This window comes from Semicossyphus pulcher, unplaced genomic scaffold (assembly GCF_022749685.1).
Source record: "Semicossyphus pulcher isolate SPU_LCO1_2020_fin unplaced genomic scaffold, fSemPul1.0.p SCAF_5, whole genome shotgun sequence".
Lineage (NCBI taxonomy): Eukaryota > Metazoa > Chordata > Actinopteri > Labriformes > Labridae > Semicossyphus > Semicossyphus pulcher.
Window position 1 is genome coordinate 32,528,792 of NW_027211726.1, and position 20,244 is coordinate 32,549,035.

Below are 20,244 nucleotides of genomic sequence, written 5' to 3' on the forward strand. Positions count from 1 at the left end.
TTGTATTGGATAGTTTGCAGGACAAGAGGAAACATGGGGACAAAGAAAAACTGGTGAGGGCAGTAAAAATGGCTTTTCCTCATCTTAAGAAAAATAAAGCAAAAACCTTCATTAATGCAGTGAGTGCAGGGCAGACATGTGAACATAATGTGAAGACAATAAATGAACGGATCAGTGTGCCTAAACATGGCTCTATGCAGATTGAGTGCCGAGTACAGGCCCCGCCTTTCAGAGAGGACAAGACTCTGATTTTTGAGCCTCATGAGAACCCACGGTGGCCGGAAGGACTTGAGTTTTGTGACACTCTTGTGACAGTGAAGGCAGGCAGGACCCCAAAGATCATTGTTAGTGTGCAAAATCCTACGAGTCATGACATCACACTGGCAGGGAGAACTTTTATTGGAACTGTACAGTCTGTCAGCTCAGTGTATCCTGTCAGCCTATTCAAAACAGACCACCTACCAACTGCATCCATCAGCCATGTCCAGACTCAGACCTCCAGTGAAAGCACTCCTGTCCACGAGCAATGGGATCCTCCTGTTGATTTGACTCACCTTGATGAAACTCAGAGACAAATAGCCAGCCAGATGTTAAGAGAGGAGTCAGAGTCGTTCTCCAAATCTGATGATGACATAGGCTGTGTAGAAAATCTGCAAATGAACATTTCACTAAAAGATACTGAGCCAGTGTCAGAAACATATCTCTCTGTTCCAAAACCTTTATACAAGGAGATGAAAGACTACTTACAGGACTTGATAGCACAAGGGTGGGTTGAAAAATCTACTTCCTCCTACTCTTCCCCCGTTGTCTGTGTAAGAAAAAAGGACGGAACCTTGCGCCTATGTATTGACTACAGAGAGCTAAACAGGAAAACTCATGCAGATCGCCACCCCATACCTAGAGTACAGGACATTATGGACAATCTGGGAGGAAACACCCTCTTTTCACTGCTGGATCAGGGTAAGGCATATCACCAGGGGTTCATGGACAAGGATAGTAGGCATTTAACTGCTTTCGTGACCCCCTGGGGCCTTTATGAGTGGATCCGAATCCCATTTGGGCTCATGAATGCACCAGCAGCATTTCAGCGCTGCATGGAAGAGTGCTTGGATGGTTTAAGGGATGAAATATGTGTGCCTTATCTTGATGATGTCCTTGTGTTTAGCAGAACATTTAATGATCACGTCAATGATGTAAGAAGGGTGCTGCAACGCCTGAGGGAGCATGGAATAAAACTAAAACCCAGAAAATGTGAACTGTTTAAAACAGAAGTTCAGTACCTTGGAAGAATTGTGTCTGCTGATGGAAGCAGGATGGACCCGACTGATACTGCTGCAGTAAGGGCCCTGAAAGAAAAACGGCCTGGTACTGTGGGTGAGTTAAGAGCCATGTTAGGACTGTTAAGTTATTATCGGCAGTATATCAAAGATTTCTCACGTATTGCCAGACCCTTGTATGACCTGCTTAAATTACCTGTTGAGACCCTACAGAACAAAAACAGAAAGTGGAAAACAAAACGAAACAGCAAAGGGACCCCATCCAGTACGCCAATTGAGTGGAAGGACATGCATCAGTCAACTCTGGATCAGTTGATAGACTGCCTCGTTCAGCCTCCTGTTCTAGCCTTCCCAGAGTTTTCACAACCTTTTATCCTCCACACTGATGCTTCAAACCAGGGACTAGGTGCTGTATTATACCAAAGGCGGGATGGAAAACTCTGTGTGATTGCTTATGGCTCTCGTACCTTAACTGCTGCAGAGAAAAATTACCATTTGCATTCGGGCAAGTTAGAGTTTTTAGCCCTCAAATGGGCAATCACAGAGAAATTTCGTGATTACCTTTATTATGCACCATTCTTCACTGTGTACAGTGATAATAATCCACTCACGTATGTATTGTCTACTGCCAAATTGAATGCTACTGGGTACCGATGGGTAGCTGAACTGGCGGACTTCCACTTCACTATCAAGTACCGCCCTGGCAAGGAAAATATTGATGCAGACAGCTTGTCCAGAATGCCGTTAGATATAGAAACAGTGATGAAAGACTGTTCAGAGGAAATGCCATATGATGTTATTGGAGCAGCTAAGCAAGCAGTTGAAAATCAGGATGAATCCAGTGTGTCTTGGTCCATGGGTGTATCAGTTCAGTGTGCGACAGTAGACGCAGAGACAACCTTGATCCCACTGACAACAGGACAAATCGAACATGATCAACAGAACGATCCAACTATTGGACCAGTGATTCAGTACAAACTGGCAGGAACAAAACCATCAGGCCCAGACCTGAAACGGCTCAGTTCACAGACCACATGCCTCCTAAGAGAGTGGGAAAAACTGGAGATTAATGAGAGTGGAGTGCTGTACAGGAAAACTGCAAGCAGAAAGCAACTGGTGCTTCCAGAAAAACATAAAAGTACAGTTTTGAAGGAACTTCATGATGAAATGGGCCATCAGGGGGTAGACAGGACTACATCACTGATACGGGAACGCTTTTACTGGCCCTATATGCAACGAGAAATAGAGGATTATGTCACAAAGAAATGTGTGTGTCTGAAGCACAAGAAGCCAAGTCATGAGACAAGAGCACCACTAACAAATATTGTCACCACTCAACCGTTTGAGCTTGTCTCTATCGATTTTCTACACCTTGACAAATGCAAGGGTGGTTATGAATATATTCTGGTTGTCATTGACCATTTTACATGCTTCGCTCAGGCATATGCCACAACGTCCAAATCAGGCAAAACCGCTGCAGACAAAATCTTTAATGACTATGCACTAAAATTTGGCTTCCCAACAAGAATACACCATGATCAGGGTGGTGAATTTGAAAATCAACTGTTCACACAACTGAAAAAGTACTGCAGAGTTGCTGGGTCAAGAACTACTCCCTACCACCCTCAAGGGAACGGGCAGGTAGAGCGGTTCAACAGAACACTACTCCAGATGTTAAAGACGCTCACAGAGAGACAAAAGACTAACTGGAAAGATTCACTGAACAAACTGATTTATGCTTACAATTGTACTCGCAGTGAAGTCACCGGCTTCTCGCCCTTCTATTTGTTATATGGACGCTCCCCACGGTTGCCAGTTGACATGTTGTTTAACTTGAGCTCAGAACACGGAGATGGTAATCATCACAACTACATGGAAAGGTGGAAACAGGGCATGGAAGAAGCATATGAGATCACAAGAGAAAATGCTCACAAAGCTGCCAAGAGGAGCAAGAGACACTATGACAGCAAGGTGAAAAGCTCAGTATTACAGCCTGGTGATCGTGTCTTGGTCAGGAACTTAACACCTCGTGGTGGGCCGGGCAAACTAAGGAATCACTGGGAGGATACTGTCCACACAGTTGTGCGCCAAGTGAGTAAAGATATCCCTGTGTATGAGCTCAGACCTGAGAAAGGAAATGGGAGATCCAGGATTTCACATCGTAATCTTCTCCTTCCATGTGACCACCTACCATTGGAGACTTCAGTTCAGCCACAACCAAGGAAAAGGCGTGTGGAGAAAGCTCCAGAAGCGGAACAGTCAGAAGAAGAGGATGACGACGATGATGAGTATTACCCAGTGCCACAACAGTCTAAAGAAAATAAACCACTTGAGTTGGAGGAAGTACAAGAACAGACTGACCAGCAGGAGGATGACTATGTCAGGGATCAACCCGTGGAGGACGCTACCCCCTCACCCCTGCCAAGTGTTCCCAGCGATCAGGAGCTTCAGCGGCCAAGACGACAACAAAGAAAGCCCAAGGTTTTCACATATGATCGACTTGGGTCACCAGCCTGTTACAATCTGAGAAAACTGGAACAACATACAAACTGTAAGGTGCCATGGAGATACGCTGTGCAGCCATACTACTTCCAGAACATTCGGCACTCGAGACATGCACATTAGAAACATTGCACATCACTGAACTGAGTAAGTGCACATACATTACACTCAAACTATACAACGAATAGACTGTTGAACACAGCATCCACACCCAAATGGACTGTTGAACATAAGATGGACTGTGGTTATACATTACATACACATTTACATGACACTTCTGCAGTTAACCACATCACGCTAATGGACTGTTAAAGCAGCGTGTTGTTGACTGGACATATTGCCCAAACAGAACTGTTAACAAGGCAGTTATGGACTGTTTTATGGACTGTTTAATGGCTGTATGTCACTGGAATGGACCCTGTAGGTCAAAAAGGGCCAAAACAGAAAATAAGGACACTGCATATTTCTTACTCATGTATGGGAAAAATGTTTGAAAAGAGTTCCAGTTTGTAATATTGCACTACATAAGGTAAAATATCGTAGCAGCAGCAATGACATAGTGCCTTAGTGTACTGATGGTGAAGTTTAACCTCTAATTTGTACTATAGGTCATAGGTTAGGATGTTGGGGACAACATCTATTTTGAAGGGGAGTATGTGACAGGTTGTATGTGTCAGACTAAAGTAAATGATAATTGATCTAATTTCATTCTCCCTTTATTTCAGTTGTTAATGTATTAACTGTTCATAAGATGTGGTTTCATTCTTAGTTATTATTGTGCATTAGAATTTCTTGGTAAGGCTACATGGGTAGTAATAGCAAGCAAGGAACAAAGATAATAGTTCAGATTCTTGAATGAATGGGTTAACTGCTCTGTGATCTATTGGTAATGCCTTGGGGTTCCAGTAGGGGAGATCGCGCTCTGCTTCCTCACTGAATACAGACGAGCGGAAGCAAGAGCTGCGTGTGTGTTTCCCTCATTCTTATTCCACTACTATTTCCCCTTTTTAAGGTAATTACCGTACATAAAGCACTGTTAACTTGTGGAAACATGTTAGCAATAGTTCTCCTTATGTTACTGTGATTTTAAATGACAGAAAGATATGTTTTGTACTGATTAACTGTTGAGTGTGTTTCCAGCTAATTCAGACAATGTGTAAGCTAGCGCCAGGAGACCACGAGCTCTGCTGACGTTTTCAACTGTTGAGTTACAGTTGTGCATTTGTACTTTAAGATAAATATATGTATTTTGCCAATGTTAGGTCATGTAGCAGCCGTAATAAGCAGGTTAAAAACACAATTCATATTTATATTTTGTATGATATATTTAGTTAAAAAGATCCACTTGTAATGGTACCTGTGGCCCTGTAATTGAGTGTGTTTCAGAATGTGTTTGGAATGTGCTTTTAAGTACGTACATTTGATTAGTTTTAATTGTATCTGCACATCACTGAATACAGACGAGCAGAAGCAAGAGCTGCGTGTGTGTTTCCCTCATTCTTATTCCACTACTATTTCCCCTTTTTAAGGGTACAACACTAGCAGGTCTGGGGGTGCCACCATCAGTCCCTCATGATTCCGCCACAGACCAGTAGAATCTTGAGTGACACCTCGGTCTCGCCATAACTGTTTGTCCATCGCAGAAGCAGCTTCTTGCACTGAGACCACATCTCTGAATGTAATTTTATCTTCCAAGTCCACCTCATGGGTGACCAGAAGGACCTTGCCCACTCTGTCTGCTCCTGTAACTGCTTTTGCAGCCTCGTCAGCTGCTTTGTTACCTTGTGTGACCCTTGACGTGTCCATTTTGTGTGCCGCGCACTTAGCTATTGCTATTTCTTTAGGTTTCATCATTGCATGCAACAATTTCAGTCTCTGAGCATGATGCTGTATAGGAGAACCATCCGTTTTCTTAAACCCTCGATTTTTCCACCAACTGTATTTGATTAAGTTTTCTAAGTGTCTCCTGGTCCTGCTCTCTCTGATCCTGCTCCTTTTTCCGATATAGCTCAGCTTGATGAGCTATATGGTCTGTGTAAACACCTTTTGTCATGTTTCCCAGGCCAACCACCTCTGCCAGTTTACTCCTCACTGGCAGGGGCAGCCCTTTCTGTAACTTAACTCGCAAGATGGATTGCTCCCTTCAGTTTAGATCTGGGTCATTTCCTGTGACATTTCTCCACACCTGATGAACCCTCCACACATAAGCCCTTGGATTTTCCTGTAGTCCCAATGGCTCAATGACAATATTATCAGGGTGTACATTTGTTGGGAATGTATCTTTAAGTGCTCCCCACATCCGACCTCTACTTACAGAAAACAACTCTGGATCATTTACTGCCGTCGCCACGTATCGATTTAGTCCTGCTTTCTGCAGGATTTCGTGCATAGCTGGGACCCCAAGGAGATCAGCCAAAAGTCTCTTGATATCTCCCATGGCAGGCTGCGTCCCACCAAAACCTCTTCCAACTTTGCAATCCAAGGATGTGCTCCATCTTGAAGAATAGGTAACTTTTCAAGGATGTTTGACATATCTGTATTCTGCCATGGCTTGTACTCCAGATTCTTTTGCTTTCTCAATCTCCCTTAAGCTCCGCCTTTCCTCTTCTCCCCGGGCACTAGATGCTGATGGAAAAGAACTCGAAAGACACTCGAGCTCCAAATCTCCATCACTATCTCCGTTTTCACTATCATCAGTGCTGTCTCTTTCTGGACTCAATTTCCTCAATGATTTCTCTCCTCTCCTCTCCACTTTAGCTAACATCCGTCTGACCACTGGGTCATATCCACCAGCGGCCCCTTCTGAGTCACTCTGACTGTCGCCTCCCACTTGCATCCGTCTATCTCTCTGACCGCCCGAGCTGCCCAAACGTCTCTTTTCCCTCTTACTTTTGGAGCTAGGGTACATTTTTATGGTTGTTTTTCCCGTCTCTATTATTCGCTCCTCATCATCTTGGATGTAATAATTGCGCTTATGGCTAATCACTGGGAGCTGGGGATAAACATCAGTAAACTTCACCTCCTCCTCATAAGGTGGAGGCTTCTTTACTGGGGCTGTATGTGAGAAGGGTGCATTAACCTTCGCCATTAGCTTTTCTGTTTCCTTTACACTCTTTTCTATTTCTTTTGCACTTCTTTCCCTCCTTTCTTTTGCAGCTTCTAACATTTTCTGTCCCTCATTTTCAAACAACTTCAGAATGCCAAGCTCTATCCGTCTCTTTTCCTTCCGTCTCTGTCCCTTTTTACCTTTCTTTTGTCCTGCGTTATATGTGGACACAAGCACCTGCATTGTTTTAATTACATCTGGGTTAAGAGTCCCTTCCACTGGCCAAGGTTGATCGATGTCAGGCCAACGCTTCTTCCATTTTTCCGACATCTCTGCGATACCTTTAACAAGGGGATTATTCTTCTGCACCACATCAACGGGGGTAATTGCTTTAGAAGCTTTAATGTCCATCTCTGACATTGTAGCGACTCCCTTATATCCTCTTATTGTAAATCAAAACAAATCAGTTAAAAGGCTATTTATGAAGCACCGAATTTTCACAATCAATCAAGAAATGCAAAATAAATCAAGATAAATTTGTAAACCTCGAAGAAGACCAAAGACTTATTGATCACTTGTTTATCACCCAATGCTCTAATCGCACTCATTCATCTCAAAATGATCAAATCATTTCAATGTTCAAACTCGAAATAGCTCAGGTCAAACTAAATCATGCTCAGACAATGAAACCAACATCCGCAACTCTCAACAGTATTTAGACCAAATCCGCCTTTCCACAAATAATCAATTAAATCAATGAAACTTCCTTTAATTAATTCATGTTGTAGTCGATCAGTTCGTTGCCAAGTTTCCCCTCTAGATAATTGCAATGTGTAATTTTCCCATGTGTGACCTCAGGCTGAGAAATGATCTTTTCTGCATTAACATCAAATTAAAAAGAAAACACAATGGGCCTATATGCAAACACACGCTAAATATGTATCAACTATATTGACTATAAATGAGTATATACGCATATAGATAACTGCAGACTCTTGTTAAAAGAGCTTGTGGATAAAATCGCACGAGCCTTGATCAAGCTGGATGCAGGATCCGCGCGCGCTATCATCCACAAGCTCGATCAGCTGTGCTCTCGTCTGCCCTTTGGAGGATCCAAATTCAGACACGTTCCATCCTCAGCTCTCATTCGTCATAATTAAACAGAGGAAGAACAAGAGAAAACAAAACAAGAGTTTAGTGTTTATGATCCATCTAGATTCTTAAAAACAATGCAATCATGGATTCAGTGTAGTTTACACACATTTTCTGCCAACATTTAAGTTGGTCAAATTTATCACAACGGGTGTCCTCCCACAAGAGTTACTCTTTAAACAGCAACTTCTAACAGGCATACATTTATCTTACTTTTCTCAAAACCAAATTCCTTACTTTTCACTTGCATGTCTTCTAAATCTATCATACTTATTTTATTATACAAAGGATTGCCAATTTATGAATCCAAAAAGCAAATATTTTAGTCGGTTTTCAAATCTAATAACGCCTTAAATCTTATTCCTGTTCCTCCTTTTCGCTATCTCCCAAAGAGAGAAGGGGAGGGGGAGCTCACACTCTCCGTCTCAGAAAAAGCACGCTTATTGGTGTTTTAAATGACGTATCACCCCTTGCTCCGCCTCTCAAAATGTTAGCAAGGACTTCCAGTTTATACTGACCATCGGAGGGTGAACATCCAGCCCAGACTCCCCTCAGAGTCAAATCAAACAGAGTCAAAGATAAAGCACGCACACAAAGGCCCACGCAGTATCCTCTCAAATCAACAAGCAAAACAAGTTTATCCTCTTGTAAACTAAACCTGTCTTCTCCTTCATTTTGAATAAGGCTCTATGCTCTTCAAACAGACACATTCTTCTCAAAATGCAGTCACACACACACACACACACACACACACACACACACACACAGGCAGAAAGAAAGAAAGAGAGAGAGAGAGAGGGAGAGAGAGAGAGTGACCAATCAATCAATCTGCTAATCCTATCAGGATTTGTTTCCCAGCTCTGATGGACTTTATCAGGAGATTTTCTTTTCCCTTTTTCTTTGTCTTTTCACTTTTTACACATGCTTGTGTGAACAGAATGTCCTCGCTGGTCCTCCACTCCTCCTTCGACTCAGCAAAGGCTCATATATTTTATCAGATGTATAAACGTCCTCTATTAGGCTCAAAGGTTTTTATCACTGAAGAGGCAAAAAATGTCTCTCCTTATTAGTTACTTCATCTCCTTTAACCCATCAATAACTTATATATGACTACTTGATATGAGAAGCAATCTATTCTATTTATCAATTCCACATAAGCAAATACATTACACAGCCTTCTTCTCCCAACTTAAACAATGACATGCCACAGCTCACACACACACATAGGCAGCATACACAGACTAAAAACACTGTGAAGCACACACACACACACACACACACACACACACATAGACTCAAGACAGCCGGCAAAACAAAAAACCCTCAAACTGTCTTCCAAAAACACCAAAAGCACTTAATCCTAAAATGTATAGTCGACTCTTTCACAAATTTCCTCTAGACGTCATTTAACTCATTACTTCACAATGTGTGCTCACTGCACGCTCGGCCCGCTCAGCCTTTCCTTTCTTCTCTTTCTCAACTTTTTTAGGCCTTTCTCTTCTCTTTTCTTTCTCTTCTCTTTCTCTTCTCTTTATTTATCTCTTTATCTTCTCTTTTTTCTTTATCTTCTCTTTATTCATCTCTTTCTCTTCTCTTTATTCTTTCTCTTCTCTTTATTTATCTCTTTCTCTGCTCTTTATTTATCTCTTTCTCTTCTCTTTATTCTTTCTCTTCTCTTTATTTATCTCTTTCTCTGCTCTTTATTTTATCTCTTTATCTTCTCTTTATTCTCTTATCTTAACCCAGGGCCCTTCTTTCCCTGTTTTTTTTCTCTCTTAAAGCCAACTTTCACTCAGTGCCTAATTTACACGTCTTATCGTTAAGAAGATGTGGGCCCTGGCTTCATTAATCTTGCATGGTTATTCAGCTCACTTACTGTTACTGGTTCTGCTATTCTACACTTTATCTCGACACTAATTCTTCAATTCTTCAACTTCTTTAACTTCAACTTTTATTTCTTTAACTTCAACTTTTATTTTTTTAACTTTTGTTTCTGTAACTTCAACTTTTATTTCTTTGCACTTCCCTATTTTGCGTCCTTAACAACGCAATAAACCCCAATTTAGACGGAATATCACTTCAAACATCAACGCATCGCAGCATGTCCGCATCAATGATTCTTTTTACAGTGCATCTAACCAGCTAAAAGCCAACAGCCTCATCAAACCAACGCCCCAATATAAGTGAGAAAATACTCACCTAACCGGTGTATATATTGTGGGAATAGGTGAGTCAAGGCCGTCGGCAGCTGGAGAAGCCTACATCTGGATCCTGTTCGTGACGCCAAATTTCTTGTTTCTCAAACATCGATGATGCGCAGATGAAGAAAGGAGCTTCCGTTGACACCGACTTGTTTGTATAAGCATATGTTTATTACAAAGAATCAGCATCAGTCAGGCTTCATGAATACCTGGGAGAACACCTCAGCCAAATAGTGTCTCCCCGAAACACAGTCCAACATGCACTTATATATGATGGAAGTGAGAGCATGTTTCTCTCATCCTATTGTTTAGACTAGGCGGGGACACCTTGTCCTTCAGGTTAAAAAGCGCTGATACATCTTTAAAAACAGGACATATACCATTGTTTTACTTCTGCCTACTTAACACATTCCAAAGACACGTGCGTAAGCAACTCACATCTCAAGTCAGATACTACAGGATCATTTGGATACAAACATTTCTGATCTTTTTCAATGTTCTTGAATTATTTTGCCAACTAATATAAGTCAATGAAATGCCTGAAAAACTCTCTTCATCTATAGCTAAATCCTTGCTGTTTTAATGTCTCTTATCTTGCCCTCTTTGCGACCTAACACGTCTGATTTCACAGTAGCTTTTGAAAAAAGTTGCAATGCAAGTTGCCGTGTTTCAAGGCCTTTTTTGTCCTGCGTCACACATCACACATCCACTGTGAGCAACTGGGACGAATGCTTCAATAAAGCCATCTATTGGCTGAGTGAGCTGTTCGCCCTCTGACATCACTTCCTGTGGATTTCCGTGCCAAGATGTCAAATAAAATGTGTAAAAACTGAATGAAGCTTCAGTAAATAACCATTAAATGCTCATTTCACACTGTGAATGCACATTCAATGCTGTCCATATGTGCAAAGGGGAACCTACCAGTTATTTGGGCTGCTGCAGCAGTATAAAAGAAATGATAAGAGAACACGACTTGAACTCAGCGCTGACACAAACATCAGTAACAGAGCCTCTGGTTGGTGGAAAGTTAGCAGCACAGCCTCTGATTGGTTAATTGACTCAACACAAGTTTAGAAGTTGCTAAGTGGACGGCTAACAGTTTTGAGCACAGAAACATGGATAAATAAGATTCATTGTTATGGATTCACTTTATAGAGTCTCTTTAAAGACTCTGTAGTTAGAGGCAAGATGAGGTCGCTCATGTAGGAGAGATGATCACACCGGAGCCTCGTTAGAACGCTGCAGCTTTCCTGCTTCACAGCTAAACATAAAGTCAGCTGTAGCGTGCAGCGTTCCAGAGATATAAAAGTACAGTACAAGCTTCCCTCCTATATTTATACAACACTGAAGACCTCAGGGGATCAATATTTGAATATTAAAGAAGTGCTTTGGTGACATAAATGACTTCACGCACGCAGGGAAACAGGAGGTTGTTTGAATTTGCGTGAATTCGCAGGAACGAGACATCACAACTTCCTGGAGGGACTGATTAATATTATATAAATGGGTTTGGAAGCACAGACTGTATGTTTAGAGGGGAACAGGGCAACACTGACAACCATTGCACTAGCATGCTTTCTGCTGTTTGTGTTACACCTGACAATTTCCTTTAATTTATTTTCTCCTTCAATTGTCAAATAAAATTAATCAATCAATCAATCAATCAATCAATCAATCAATCAATCAATCAGCTGACAGTCACATTGGTTTGTATGAGTCCTGGTCTGTACAGATGTCTGCAGTCCTTTTATCTTCTTACAGCTTAAATAACTATTGTTTGATCTTCTCCTCTCTCGTCTATTTTCTCCCTTTATTTGAACATCACAAAACATCAGCAAACAAGTTCTCTGCCTTAAATTTCACATGTATTTCCTCTTTTCACCACAAGAGGTCACTACAGACATTTGAAACCACACAGACTTACCAGTGTGTTGTAACTGTGACTCCTTTGTTTCGCTTGCAGCCAAACAGTACGTGGAGTCTGACCCGAGCGGGCGGGACAAGCAGACCCCTCTGGTGGTGGCGAAACAAGGCCATGAGCCCCCCACCTTCACCGGCTGGTTCCTGGGCTGGGACCCCTCCCACTGGGACTCTGTCAGCAGGAGCATGCAGGCCATGCGTCTGTAGACTCAGATCACACAGGACAACTGGAATAAAGCTCTTTATATGATCAGTTAATCCATTCAGTGTCTTTGATAAATGTCTGCGTGTGCTTTTCTTTACCGCACTGTGGCACTCACACTTCCTCTGACGTCTTTCACAGAGGTTCTCAAACTGTCAGGATGTGATGCTGAATGGGGGCACACAAGGAAACGTTGAAGAACCACTGGTCTTTGATTTGCTCTCTCAGATATTTTGTCTCCTTTGCAATCGTTCTTGTAAAATTACTTGTCTGTTGTTTGCATGCAAAATAAATGAAGATTGATATTTCCTGAGATGCTGAGATATTCTTCCAAACAGCTGGTTCTCTCTGGAGAAAATATTTAATATAATTTCATAATGTTAACTCATTAAAAGCAAGTGAAAGACTGCTCTATGTTCCTGTTAGGGTAACACATCCCCTTATATATCTAGTTAGCATTTCAGAGCACTTAACTGACCATATTCACACAGTCGCCATTTTACTGTGACATCATGCTCAGGGTGGGAAGCTCGAGTGTTGTTATAATGTTGTACTGAGGTATTTTATGTTGCAAAACATATAAACAGTGAATCTGACAAATCGTTTCACTGGTTCCCGATGAATCAGCGACTGGATAGACAATGTGAAGTGAAAATCAGGAGGGACATCCTGCTGAAACACAGCCCACAGTCCAAAGACATGCTCGTTAGGTTCAGTGGTGACTCTAAATTGTCCGTAGGTGTGAATGTGAGCGTGAAAGGTTTTCTGTCTCTGTGTGTCAGCCCTGTGATTGACAGGTGACAGGAGTATTTATTACGTCATAAAAACATCTCCACATCATGTCACTTTTATGCAAAAGGGTTTCCTGCTACATCTCGTCTCATTTTCTCACGCCAGCAGGCTTTTTATTTGGCCGAAGGAGACATCATCTGTTGAGCTCAGGAAATGGCTTGTTGTACCTTGAAGGCAACACTTGCACCACAAACTCTAACTAATGAATGAGCACAAGGGTCAAAGTTCAAGGTGTATGTCCCAATTGTATTCATACTTCCTGAGAAACTTAAGTACTTTGTAAACGCAGCTGCTGGTCTTACTGTGGGGACATAAAGTTTAATCAAATCTGTCGATACAGTAACTGTAATCTGTCCATGTTCAGACACTCAGCCCTTTGACTGATGTCAGATTATTTAACTGTCATTACCACTCGCTGCCACATGAGGTCGCTGTTTGACACGTGAAATGTTTCATGGGAACAACACAAACATGTGGATGTTATTTGCTGCGTAATAACTGTAATTACTTTTTCTTTTTTAGCAGAAAAACATGGTGTTTATTAAAGAGAAAATACTTGCTCTGTTTTTAAATATGTCTATTTCAAATTTAGATTAGAGTCATCTTTAGAGTCATCCTTTGTTCATATCTTTTGATTCATTCAGCACTTTATATTTCTAAAAAGAATAATTAAATATTCACAAAGAAACGACCAAAACCTGTACTTGTAAATAGATTAAGGCCTGTTTGTGTTCATAATGTGAAACAATGTTTGCAGGATGTGTATTCTGATAACAGCGGTCTGTCTGACAGTCGTCTCTGGGGTTAGCTTGTGGCTAAATGTGAGAATAAAGCATTCAGTAAAAACTACAGCGACACTTTAACCACATACTTCGGCTTTGGCAGAAAACACATCAGTATGTTGGTAAAATCTCAGGTTAATGTATTGAACACGGGGAGGCCAGTGGCAGAGGGAATCCCTGGGGGGAGCTCATCTGAGCCTGTCACCCCCCAGGACACAAGTGCCTTCATAAGATGTAAGAAATAAAGAGCACGGTCTAAACCTGCAGTGTACTGGAATTAAATTAGTGGATGGGGCTCTCTGCCTTGTCGAGCCCCATCCAAGGACAGAACACCTTGCAGCTGTAAGTAGGCTACTCAATACTCCAGAGATGATACCAAATAATAGTGTAAAGTGTTCTTAAACCTAATGCTCATCTAAACAGGAAGAACCTCAGGAAGAAGATGAAGAGACCCTCTGCTGACACAGAGAGGCCTACAGAGGTAACATGTTAAAATGATATGTTACTGATATCTGGCGTTATCTTCCCATTCACTGCTCTTTAACTTCTTGTGTGGAATATTGTGGCATGTAGCCTACACTGAAGTATGAACAGACATTCTTATCCTTTTAAACAGAGCATGGCTGGGCAGCAGGAGGAGGGGCCATCAGAGTCAACAGCACAGGTGAACACAGTGAGTCACTGAATGAGGTTCATTCTGTATGATTTAATGTCATCCTTATGTATTCCCAGTTACCTGTAAAGGAACTGTACAGGAGACATCTTTAAAAAAAATAAAATAAAAAGTCAGTGCTGGAGATCGAAATATTGCAACACAAGTTAGAGGTGGGTGCATAGTCACAGGTGAATTGTGTTATTTTATTTTTTAAATATTGTTCCAGTAATTAACGTCTGCTTTTGTATTTGTAGGAAATAAAGAGGACCAAATAAAATGTGACTCGTTTGTCTTATTTGAGCGCTCTCAGCAGTGGTGGTGGAAAATCTACAAAACATGACTTTGACACAGATTTATCTTTTGATTATTTTATTATAACTTTAAAAGACGTTTGCAAAGGGTCAGAGCATAACAGAGAGGCAACCAAAGAGAGCCTCATGAGAATGACAACGAAAGGAGTGAATACACAGGCATTTTATAGAGATAGGAGTACTCAGTGTCCTTGGGCTTCAGAAAGTAGAAAACTACCCAGGCCTCATCTGAGAAGCACTGTGTAAAGGGGTCAAAGGTCAAACATATGAACAATGGCTAAGCGGTTGGAAGCTAAGAAGTATAACTAAGACTTTAAAGTAAGTATGATCTAAATAAGGTAAGACTGTGTTTATGTCGCATGTTCACAGCCGTACTGACTGATCACCTGATCCACTTCAAACCAGGTAAGAGGCAGAATTCATCGTCACTCTCTCATAAACAACACTCAGTATACAGGGGAACACAGGTGTTTTTTCAGTGCTCAGGTTAAACAGTGAGAACAAATAGCAAAAAGAAAAGACATCAAACAAGTTGAGACAGTAAAGAGAAGCAGTCTGAAGCTGAGTAAAGACGTCTCTGCTTTCATTCATGTGAGTAAAATGATGTTAATAGAACAAAGAGTTGGGTCTACATCATCACCATCCCTGCTTTGGTCTGAACTGTTCATGTAAACAATGAAGCACTTTCACTTCAATGTACCAGTGGTGAAAGTAACTCAGTACATTTACTCACTTTCAGGACTTCAGTGCAGTTCAGAGGTCAATATTCAGGAGCAGACTGAGCTGCACGGAGGTGTGTCTTTGTGTTCATTGGTCTATTGGCTGCTGTAGCGTCATGTGACTGCTCTCATTTCCTCTGACAGACAGGTTTGTGTGTGAAACCTGAGCTGCTCAGCACTCTGACACATAAAGACAGACTGCTCTCACCTGTCAAAGTCTTTATTCTCATCACATGAACACTTTATTCTCCACATCTCTGACTGTTTTCCTCACACAGGAAGTGAGATTCAAAAAGCTGGATGTTCCACAATAAAAGTGCTTTTGTCTTCATGTTTAATGTCTGAATGTCTTCTGTTGATTGACAGCTGAGGTGTCGACATAACGACGATCTCTGCTGCTTCTGCTGACACAAACACTTTTATTTCTCCTCAGAAATCATAAAACATCAAACTTCCTTCAGTCAAATGGAGGCTGTGACCTTTGAATCCTTGTTGCTATGCAGGTTAAAAGAATGTAGTTTTTCCAGTTTTGAGTTTTTACTTTGACCTCCTCGTTGTGACGCAGATCTGTTCTCCGTGTTGAAGCTTTGGTAAGTGACACTTGTCACTGTTTTAAAGACTCTCAGTTTAATTTAAGTGTAAACAGAGCTGTAAGCTAACAGTTAGCCACCAGGTGTGTTAGCTGCTCTGATTACAGTAGAAGTGCAGACAGCACAATGACTCTCAGTTACCAGGTAGGCTATGCTAACCATGCTAACAATTCTAACAGGACAGTTAAATTACAGATTCACCCCTGGAAAAAGCCACTGTCAGTCAAAGCTGGTGTTCTCTGCAATCAACAGAAGCAATAATATTTTAACTTTGCCTTAGCTGTGGAGAAAGTTGTACAAACAGCTTGTGGTTTCACCCGTTCTAAATTCCTACAACACCCAGCATGCATTGCGTCGCTCTCTCTGAAAGGAACGGCCCAGCAAGAGCGTGGTTATATAGGGAAGTTACACAGCAGGTCTGCGAAAGAATTCTGCCTGTTTATTATGTTCGTTCCTTCGACCAGAACAGTTGGTAAACATAGGGGGTAATTAACTGGTCTCAGGGTCCGATTCACTAAGCACATCGCCCTGATGATATTCAAGCGCAAACTCGCCCATGAAGTTTCACAGATCTGTGCAGTTTGCTCTTGTTTTGTGTCTGATTGTGGAGAGAAGCTGTCTGCAGCTCCACTCTCTGCTGGGCGGTGCTGCGCTCTCAGCTGCGCACACACTGACGGACCTCGACTGCATAAGGAGACGGGAGAGGAAGGGGCAGCTCTTTGAACAGCTTACTGTAAAGCCCAGACTCGAGAGGTGTTTACTTACTCTCTGTAACGCAGCTTTATGTTTTTAAAATGAGCGCGCAGCAGCAGCGTATAGTCCATCCACATAATAATCCCCTTCCTGCGTAAAGGCTCCGGACATGTGGACAAAGTGTGCCCGTGTGCCGTGGTTGAGACTCGCACAGCCCCAGACTGATTGGTCCCCCGATTATAATAATAATGACACAATATTATTAACTTGTTTTTAGAGACAAGTACAATTTTTGATCACACAAAAGGTGGAATTATCGCCATGATCAGTGTAAACTCTGAGCCTGACAGCCCTTATGATACTGCACCGCAGCTCCCACCACCTGCTCAGCGCTGGCGTCTGTGAACTAGGTGCTTTTTGCCACGAGGGATAGAAAAAGGGACAAATTTGCCCCCAATGTTTGCATAACATGACTCATTGAAATACACGCAAACGGCTCCGAAGCACAGAGACGCTGTTTGCTCTGCAGCGCACTTTGGCGTGCATTGGAGTATGAGGCAGAGTCTTTATGTCATTTGCACAGGTTTAGTGGGCACAAAAGCCGTGCAATCCTTTAGTGAATTCCCCCCTTAGAGTCCTCCCAAATATATCGACAAACAAGACAAAAACAGAGCATCATGGTGCTCACCTGCGTTGTACTGTAGTGTAAGGAGAGCAAGAGGAAGACACGCTGGAGTGTAACAGTCCTTATTTCCAGTCAAGGACATTGATTGCTGCAGGCGATAAAAGGAGGTGGCGTCCTGGATTGAGGAAGTGAAGTTTAGCAGGCTCCCTGGAGTCTGCTAGATGACGCGTTTTACGTAGTCTGGTGGAGGTTTTCCAGAGAAGCGGATAGCGTCCTCCAAAGGCACAGATTATTTTTGTTGTAGCATAATGGCATTAACTCCCCATAATAGCATGATAGGACTGAGGATGAAAATCGGCAAAGTTACACCTTAAAAGACAGCAGTGAGTGAAACTGAGGGAACGTCATCGATTATTATTAACGTGTCAAACATACAAATCATGACAGAATCAGTGTGATGTTCAGGAAGTCTTCACAGTCTGTGCTGCAGTAAAAGCTCAAAGTATTATCAGCTACATGGACTTAAAGTATGAGCAGTAAAAGTACACAGTGTGAGTGTGCTGTAACATGTGATATGATGACATCATTGTCAGTGATGCGTTCAGGTGTACCACGTGTTTTACTGTGAAGCTCATTGTGAACAGTTTCATGTGAAGCTGTAATCATTCTTTATTGATCAATGTGCTGCTTCTGCTCAGAGTGCAGCTCTGCCAGCAGGGGGCGCTCTGCTATGGATCAGTGTGAGGACACAGAGGAGGGAGCCCCTCCCTCTAAAAGCTCTCTGCGTGGGGAACATGAAGCTCTGAGGTGAGATGAGGATCTCTAAGTGTCCATGACTCTCCTCCATGTCACAGCTCAGCACTCACATCACTGCACCATCATCACTCACACTCACTGTCACACCTGCTGCTGAACAGGTGAACAACAGCTCACTGTAACTAATCATGTTGTTTGTTTGTATCAGGATGCAGCAGCAGAGACCAGACTCTCCTGGACCCAGCTGTGTGTCCATGAAGAGTGACGGGTCTATGGGTAAACCTATTAACTTTAAAGTTGGACATCCTGCTGATGGAAGGTAAGAATCAAAAAATTAATGTTCTGACTCTGCTGAGAATAGACTCATGTCCTGGTCCAGAGCTTCATAGTGTGTTCTGTTACTCATCAGTATATTGTTTCAGCGGTGACATCACAGCGTTCACCTGTACAACAGTCACCTGCAGAGTTGGAAAGAGAACTGAAATATTCTCCTCAAGTAAAAATACTCTTACTTTGATGAAATCCTACTTAAGTACAAGTACAAAATTACCAGTCTAAAAATGTACTCAAGTCAAAGTGAAAAGTAGCTTGTTTAAAATGTACTTAAAGTAAAAGTTACTTAGTTACATTTTTTAACAACAACGTACCGGGGGAGCATATGCTTAGTAGTTACACATTGTGACCTATAAGTATATTCATACACAAACATACATACTGTAGGTACACAGGCACACCTACACCCCTACAGAGATACATGTAATTATACATATGCACACACACGTACATAAATTGACACATACATACCTACCTATATAGATCTACTGAAATTCACATTGAAATAATAAACCAGAAGAGTCCAAACTGAAGTAGTTAGTAACTGCTGTCCGTCTCCTTTTAAAGGTAGGCAGCGTCACTTGTAGCAGGACAGTCATGTGCTCCATTGTGTCGACATGTTTGACTTTTTGTAACCATTGGTCAAGTGAGGGAGGATTAGGCTTCATACGATTAATAGTAATAGTTTTTCTTGCGATCATCAACAGAATGTGCAGAATATAACGTTGGTCCATAGTTAACAAGTGTTTTAACTGAACAGCCGGTCCAGGGGGGTGTCTGTTTCCAAGATTTACTCAATCTCTTCTTCGACACTTCTCCAAATGTCTTTATTTTCAGGCAGTCCCACAGTATATGGGTATGGTCAGCCACCATATCTCAGTTTCTCCAGCATTTATTGGTAGAATTGTTTTTAAAAACACAAGCTATTAGTGGGGTCCTAAAGAACCTCATTTTCACCTTCCAATCAAGTTCTTTCCATAACTGGCTTCCAACCCCTCTGTGACATCCAGGACACTTGTATTCCCAGGCGTCATCTTCCGTTGTTCTTTAATATGTAGTTTTATCTGATGTGTCTGAACATTAGCCTTTTGGGATATTTGTTTTGTCTTTGTTGCTGCGCCGTGTTCAGACAGATACTCTACATCTCCTAGTATGGGCATGGCCCATGACAGAGCCACAGCCCCCTTCAACTGCTTTAAAATGAGATCCAGACTTTCAATGTATCCAGATTATTTTTCTGAGACTGTTCACTGAGAACTGGCAGGGTAGATAGTGATATTCCTGGTAAGGAATTGTGTTCAATAGAAACTCATCCAGTCTCTAGAGCTGTGACTACCCGTGCCCCCGCTGCATGAAGCTGCCCAGTAGTAGAGTTCTAGGTTGGGTAGACCCAAACCTCCTTTCTGTTTTGTTGACATCAAGATTTTCAAACGGATTCTTGGTCTCTTGTTTACCAAATAAATGGTCTGAAATAGTAATGGGTTCTATATTGCCTTCACTAGTCCCGTGTGTCTGTTCCACCAAGAACCTGTCCAGCCTACAATAGCTGCTATGAACTTGTGACACGAAAGTAAACTTTTTTCTCTGGGGTGGAAGTGACGCCAGACATCCACCAAGCGTAATACATCCATCATTACCAAAAGAGTAGTACATTTCTTAGACATGGGGCCACTGCCTTTCTGTCTCCT

General features: G+C 41.9%; 2 protein-coding genes across 2 annotated transcripts in view; both read left to right on the top strand.

Annotated features, from left to right (window-relative positions):
• Positions 1-3,804, top strand: part of LOC138608554 (NLR family CARD domain-containing protein 3-like) — a 31,823-nt gene extending 28,019 nt beyond the window's left edge. The window contains exons 9-10 of the mRNA XM_069681158.1: positions 3,035-3,273; positions 3,401-3,804. Coding sequence (XP_069537259.1) covers positions 3,035-3,273; positions 3,401-3,804 — 643 coding nt within the window. The remainder of the gene's footprint in view (positions 1-3,034; positions 3,274-3,400) is intronic.
• LOC138609467 (scinderin-like) overlaps positions 1-12,305 on the top strand; it is a gene marked incomplete at its 5' end in the record, with an annotated part of 67,238 nt that extends 54,933 nt beyond the window's left edge. The window contains one exon of the mRNA XM_069682102.1: positions 12,142-12,305. Within this exon, the coding sequence (XP_069538203.1) occupies positions 12,142-12,305 (164 nt within the window). The remainder of the gene's footprint in view (positions 1-12,141) is intronic.
• Between the last annotated feature and the right edge of the window lie 7,939 nt (positions 12,306-20,244).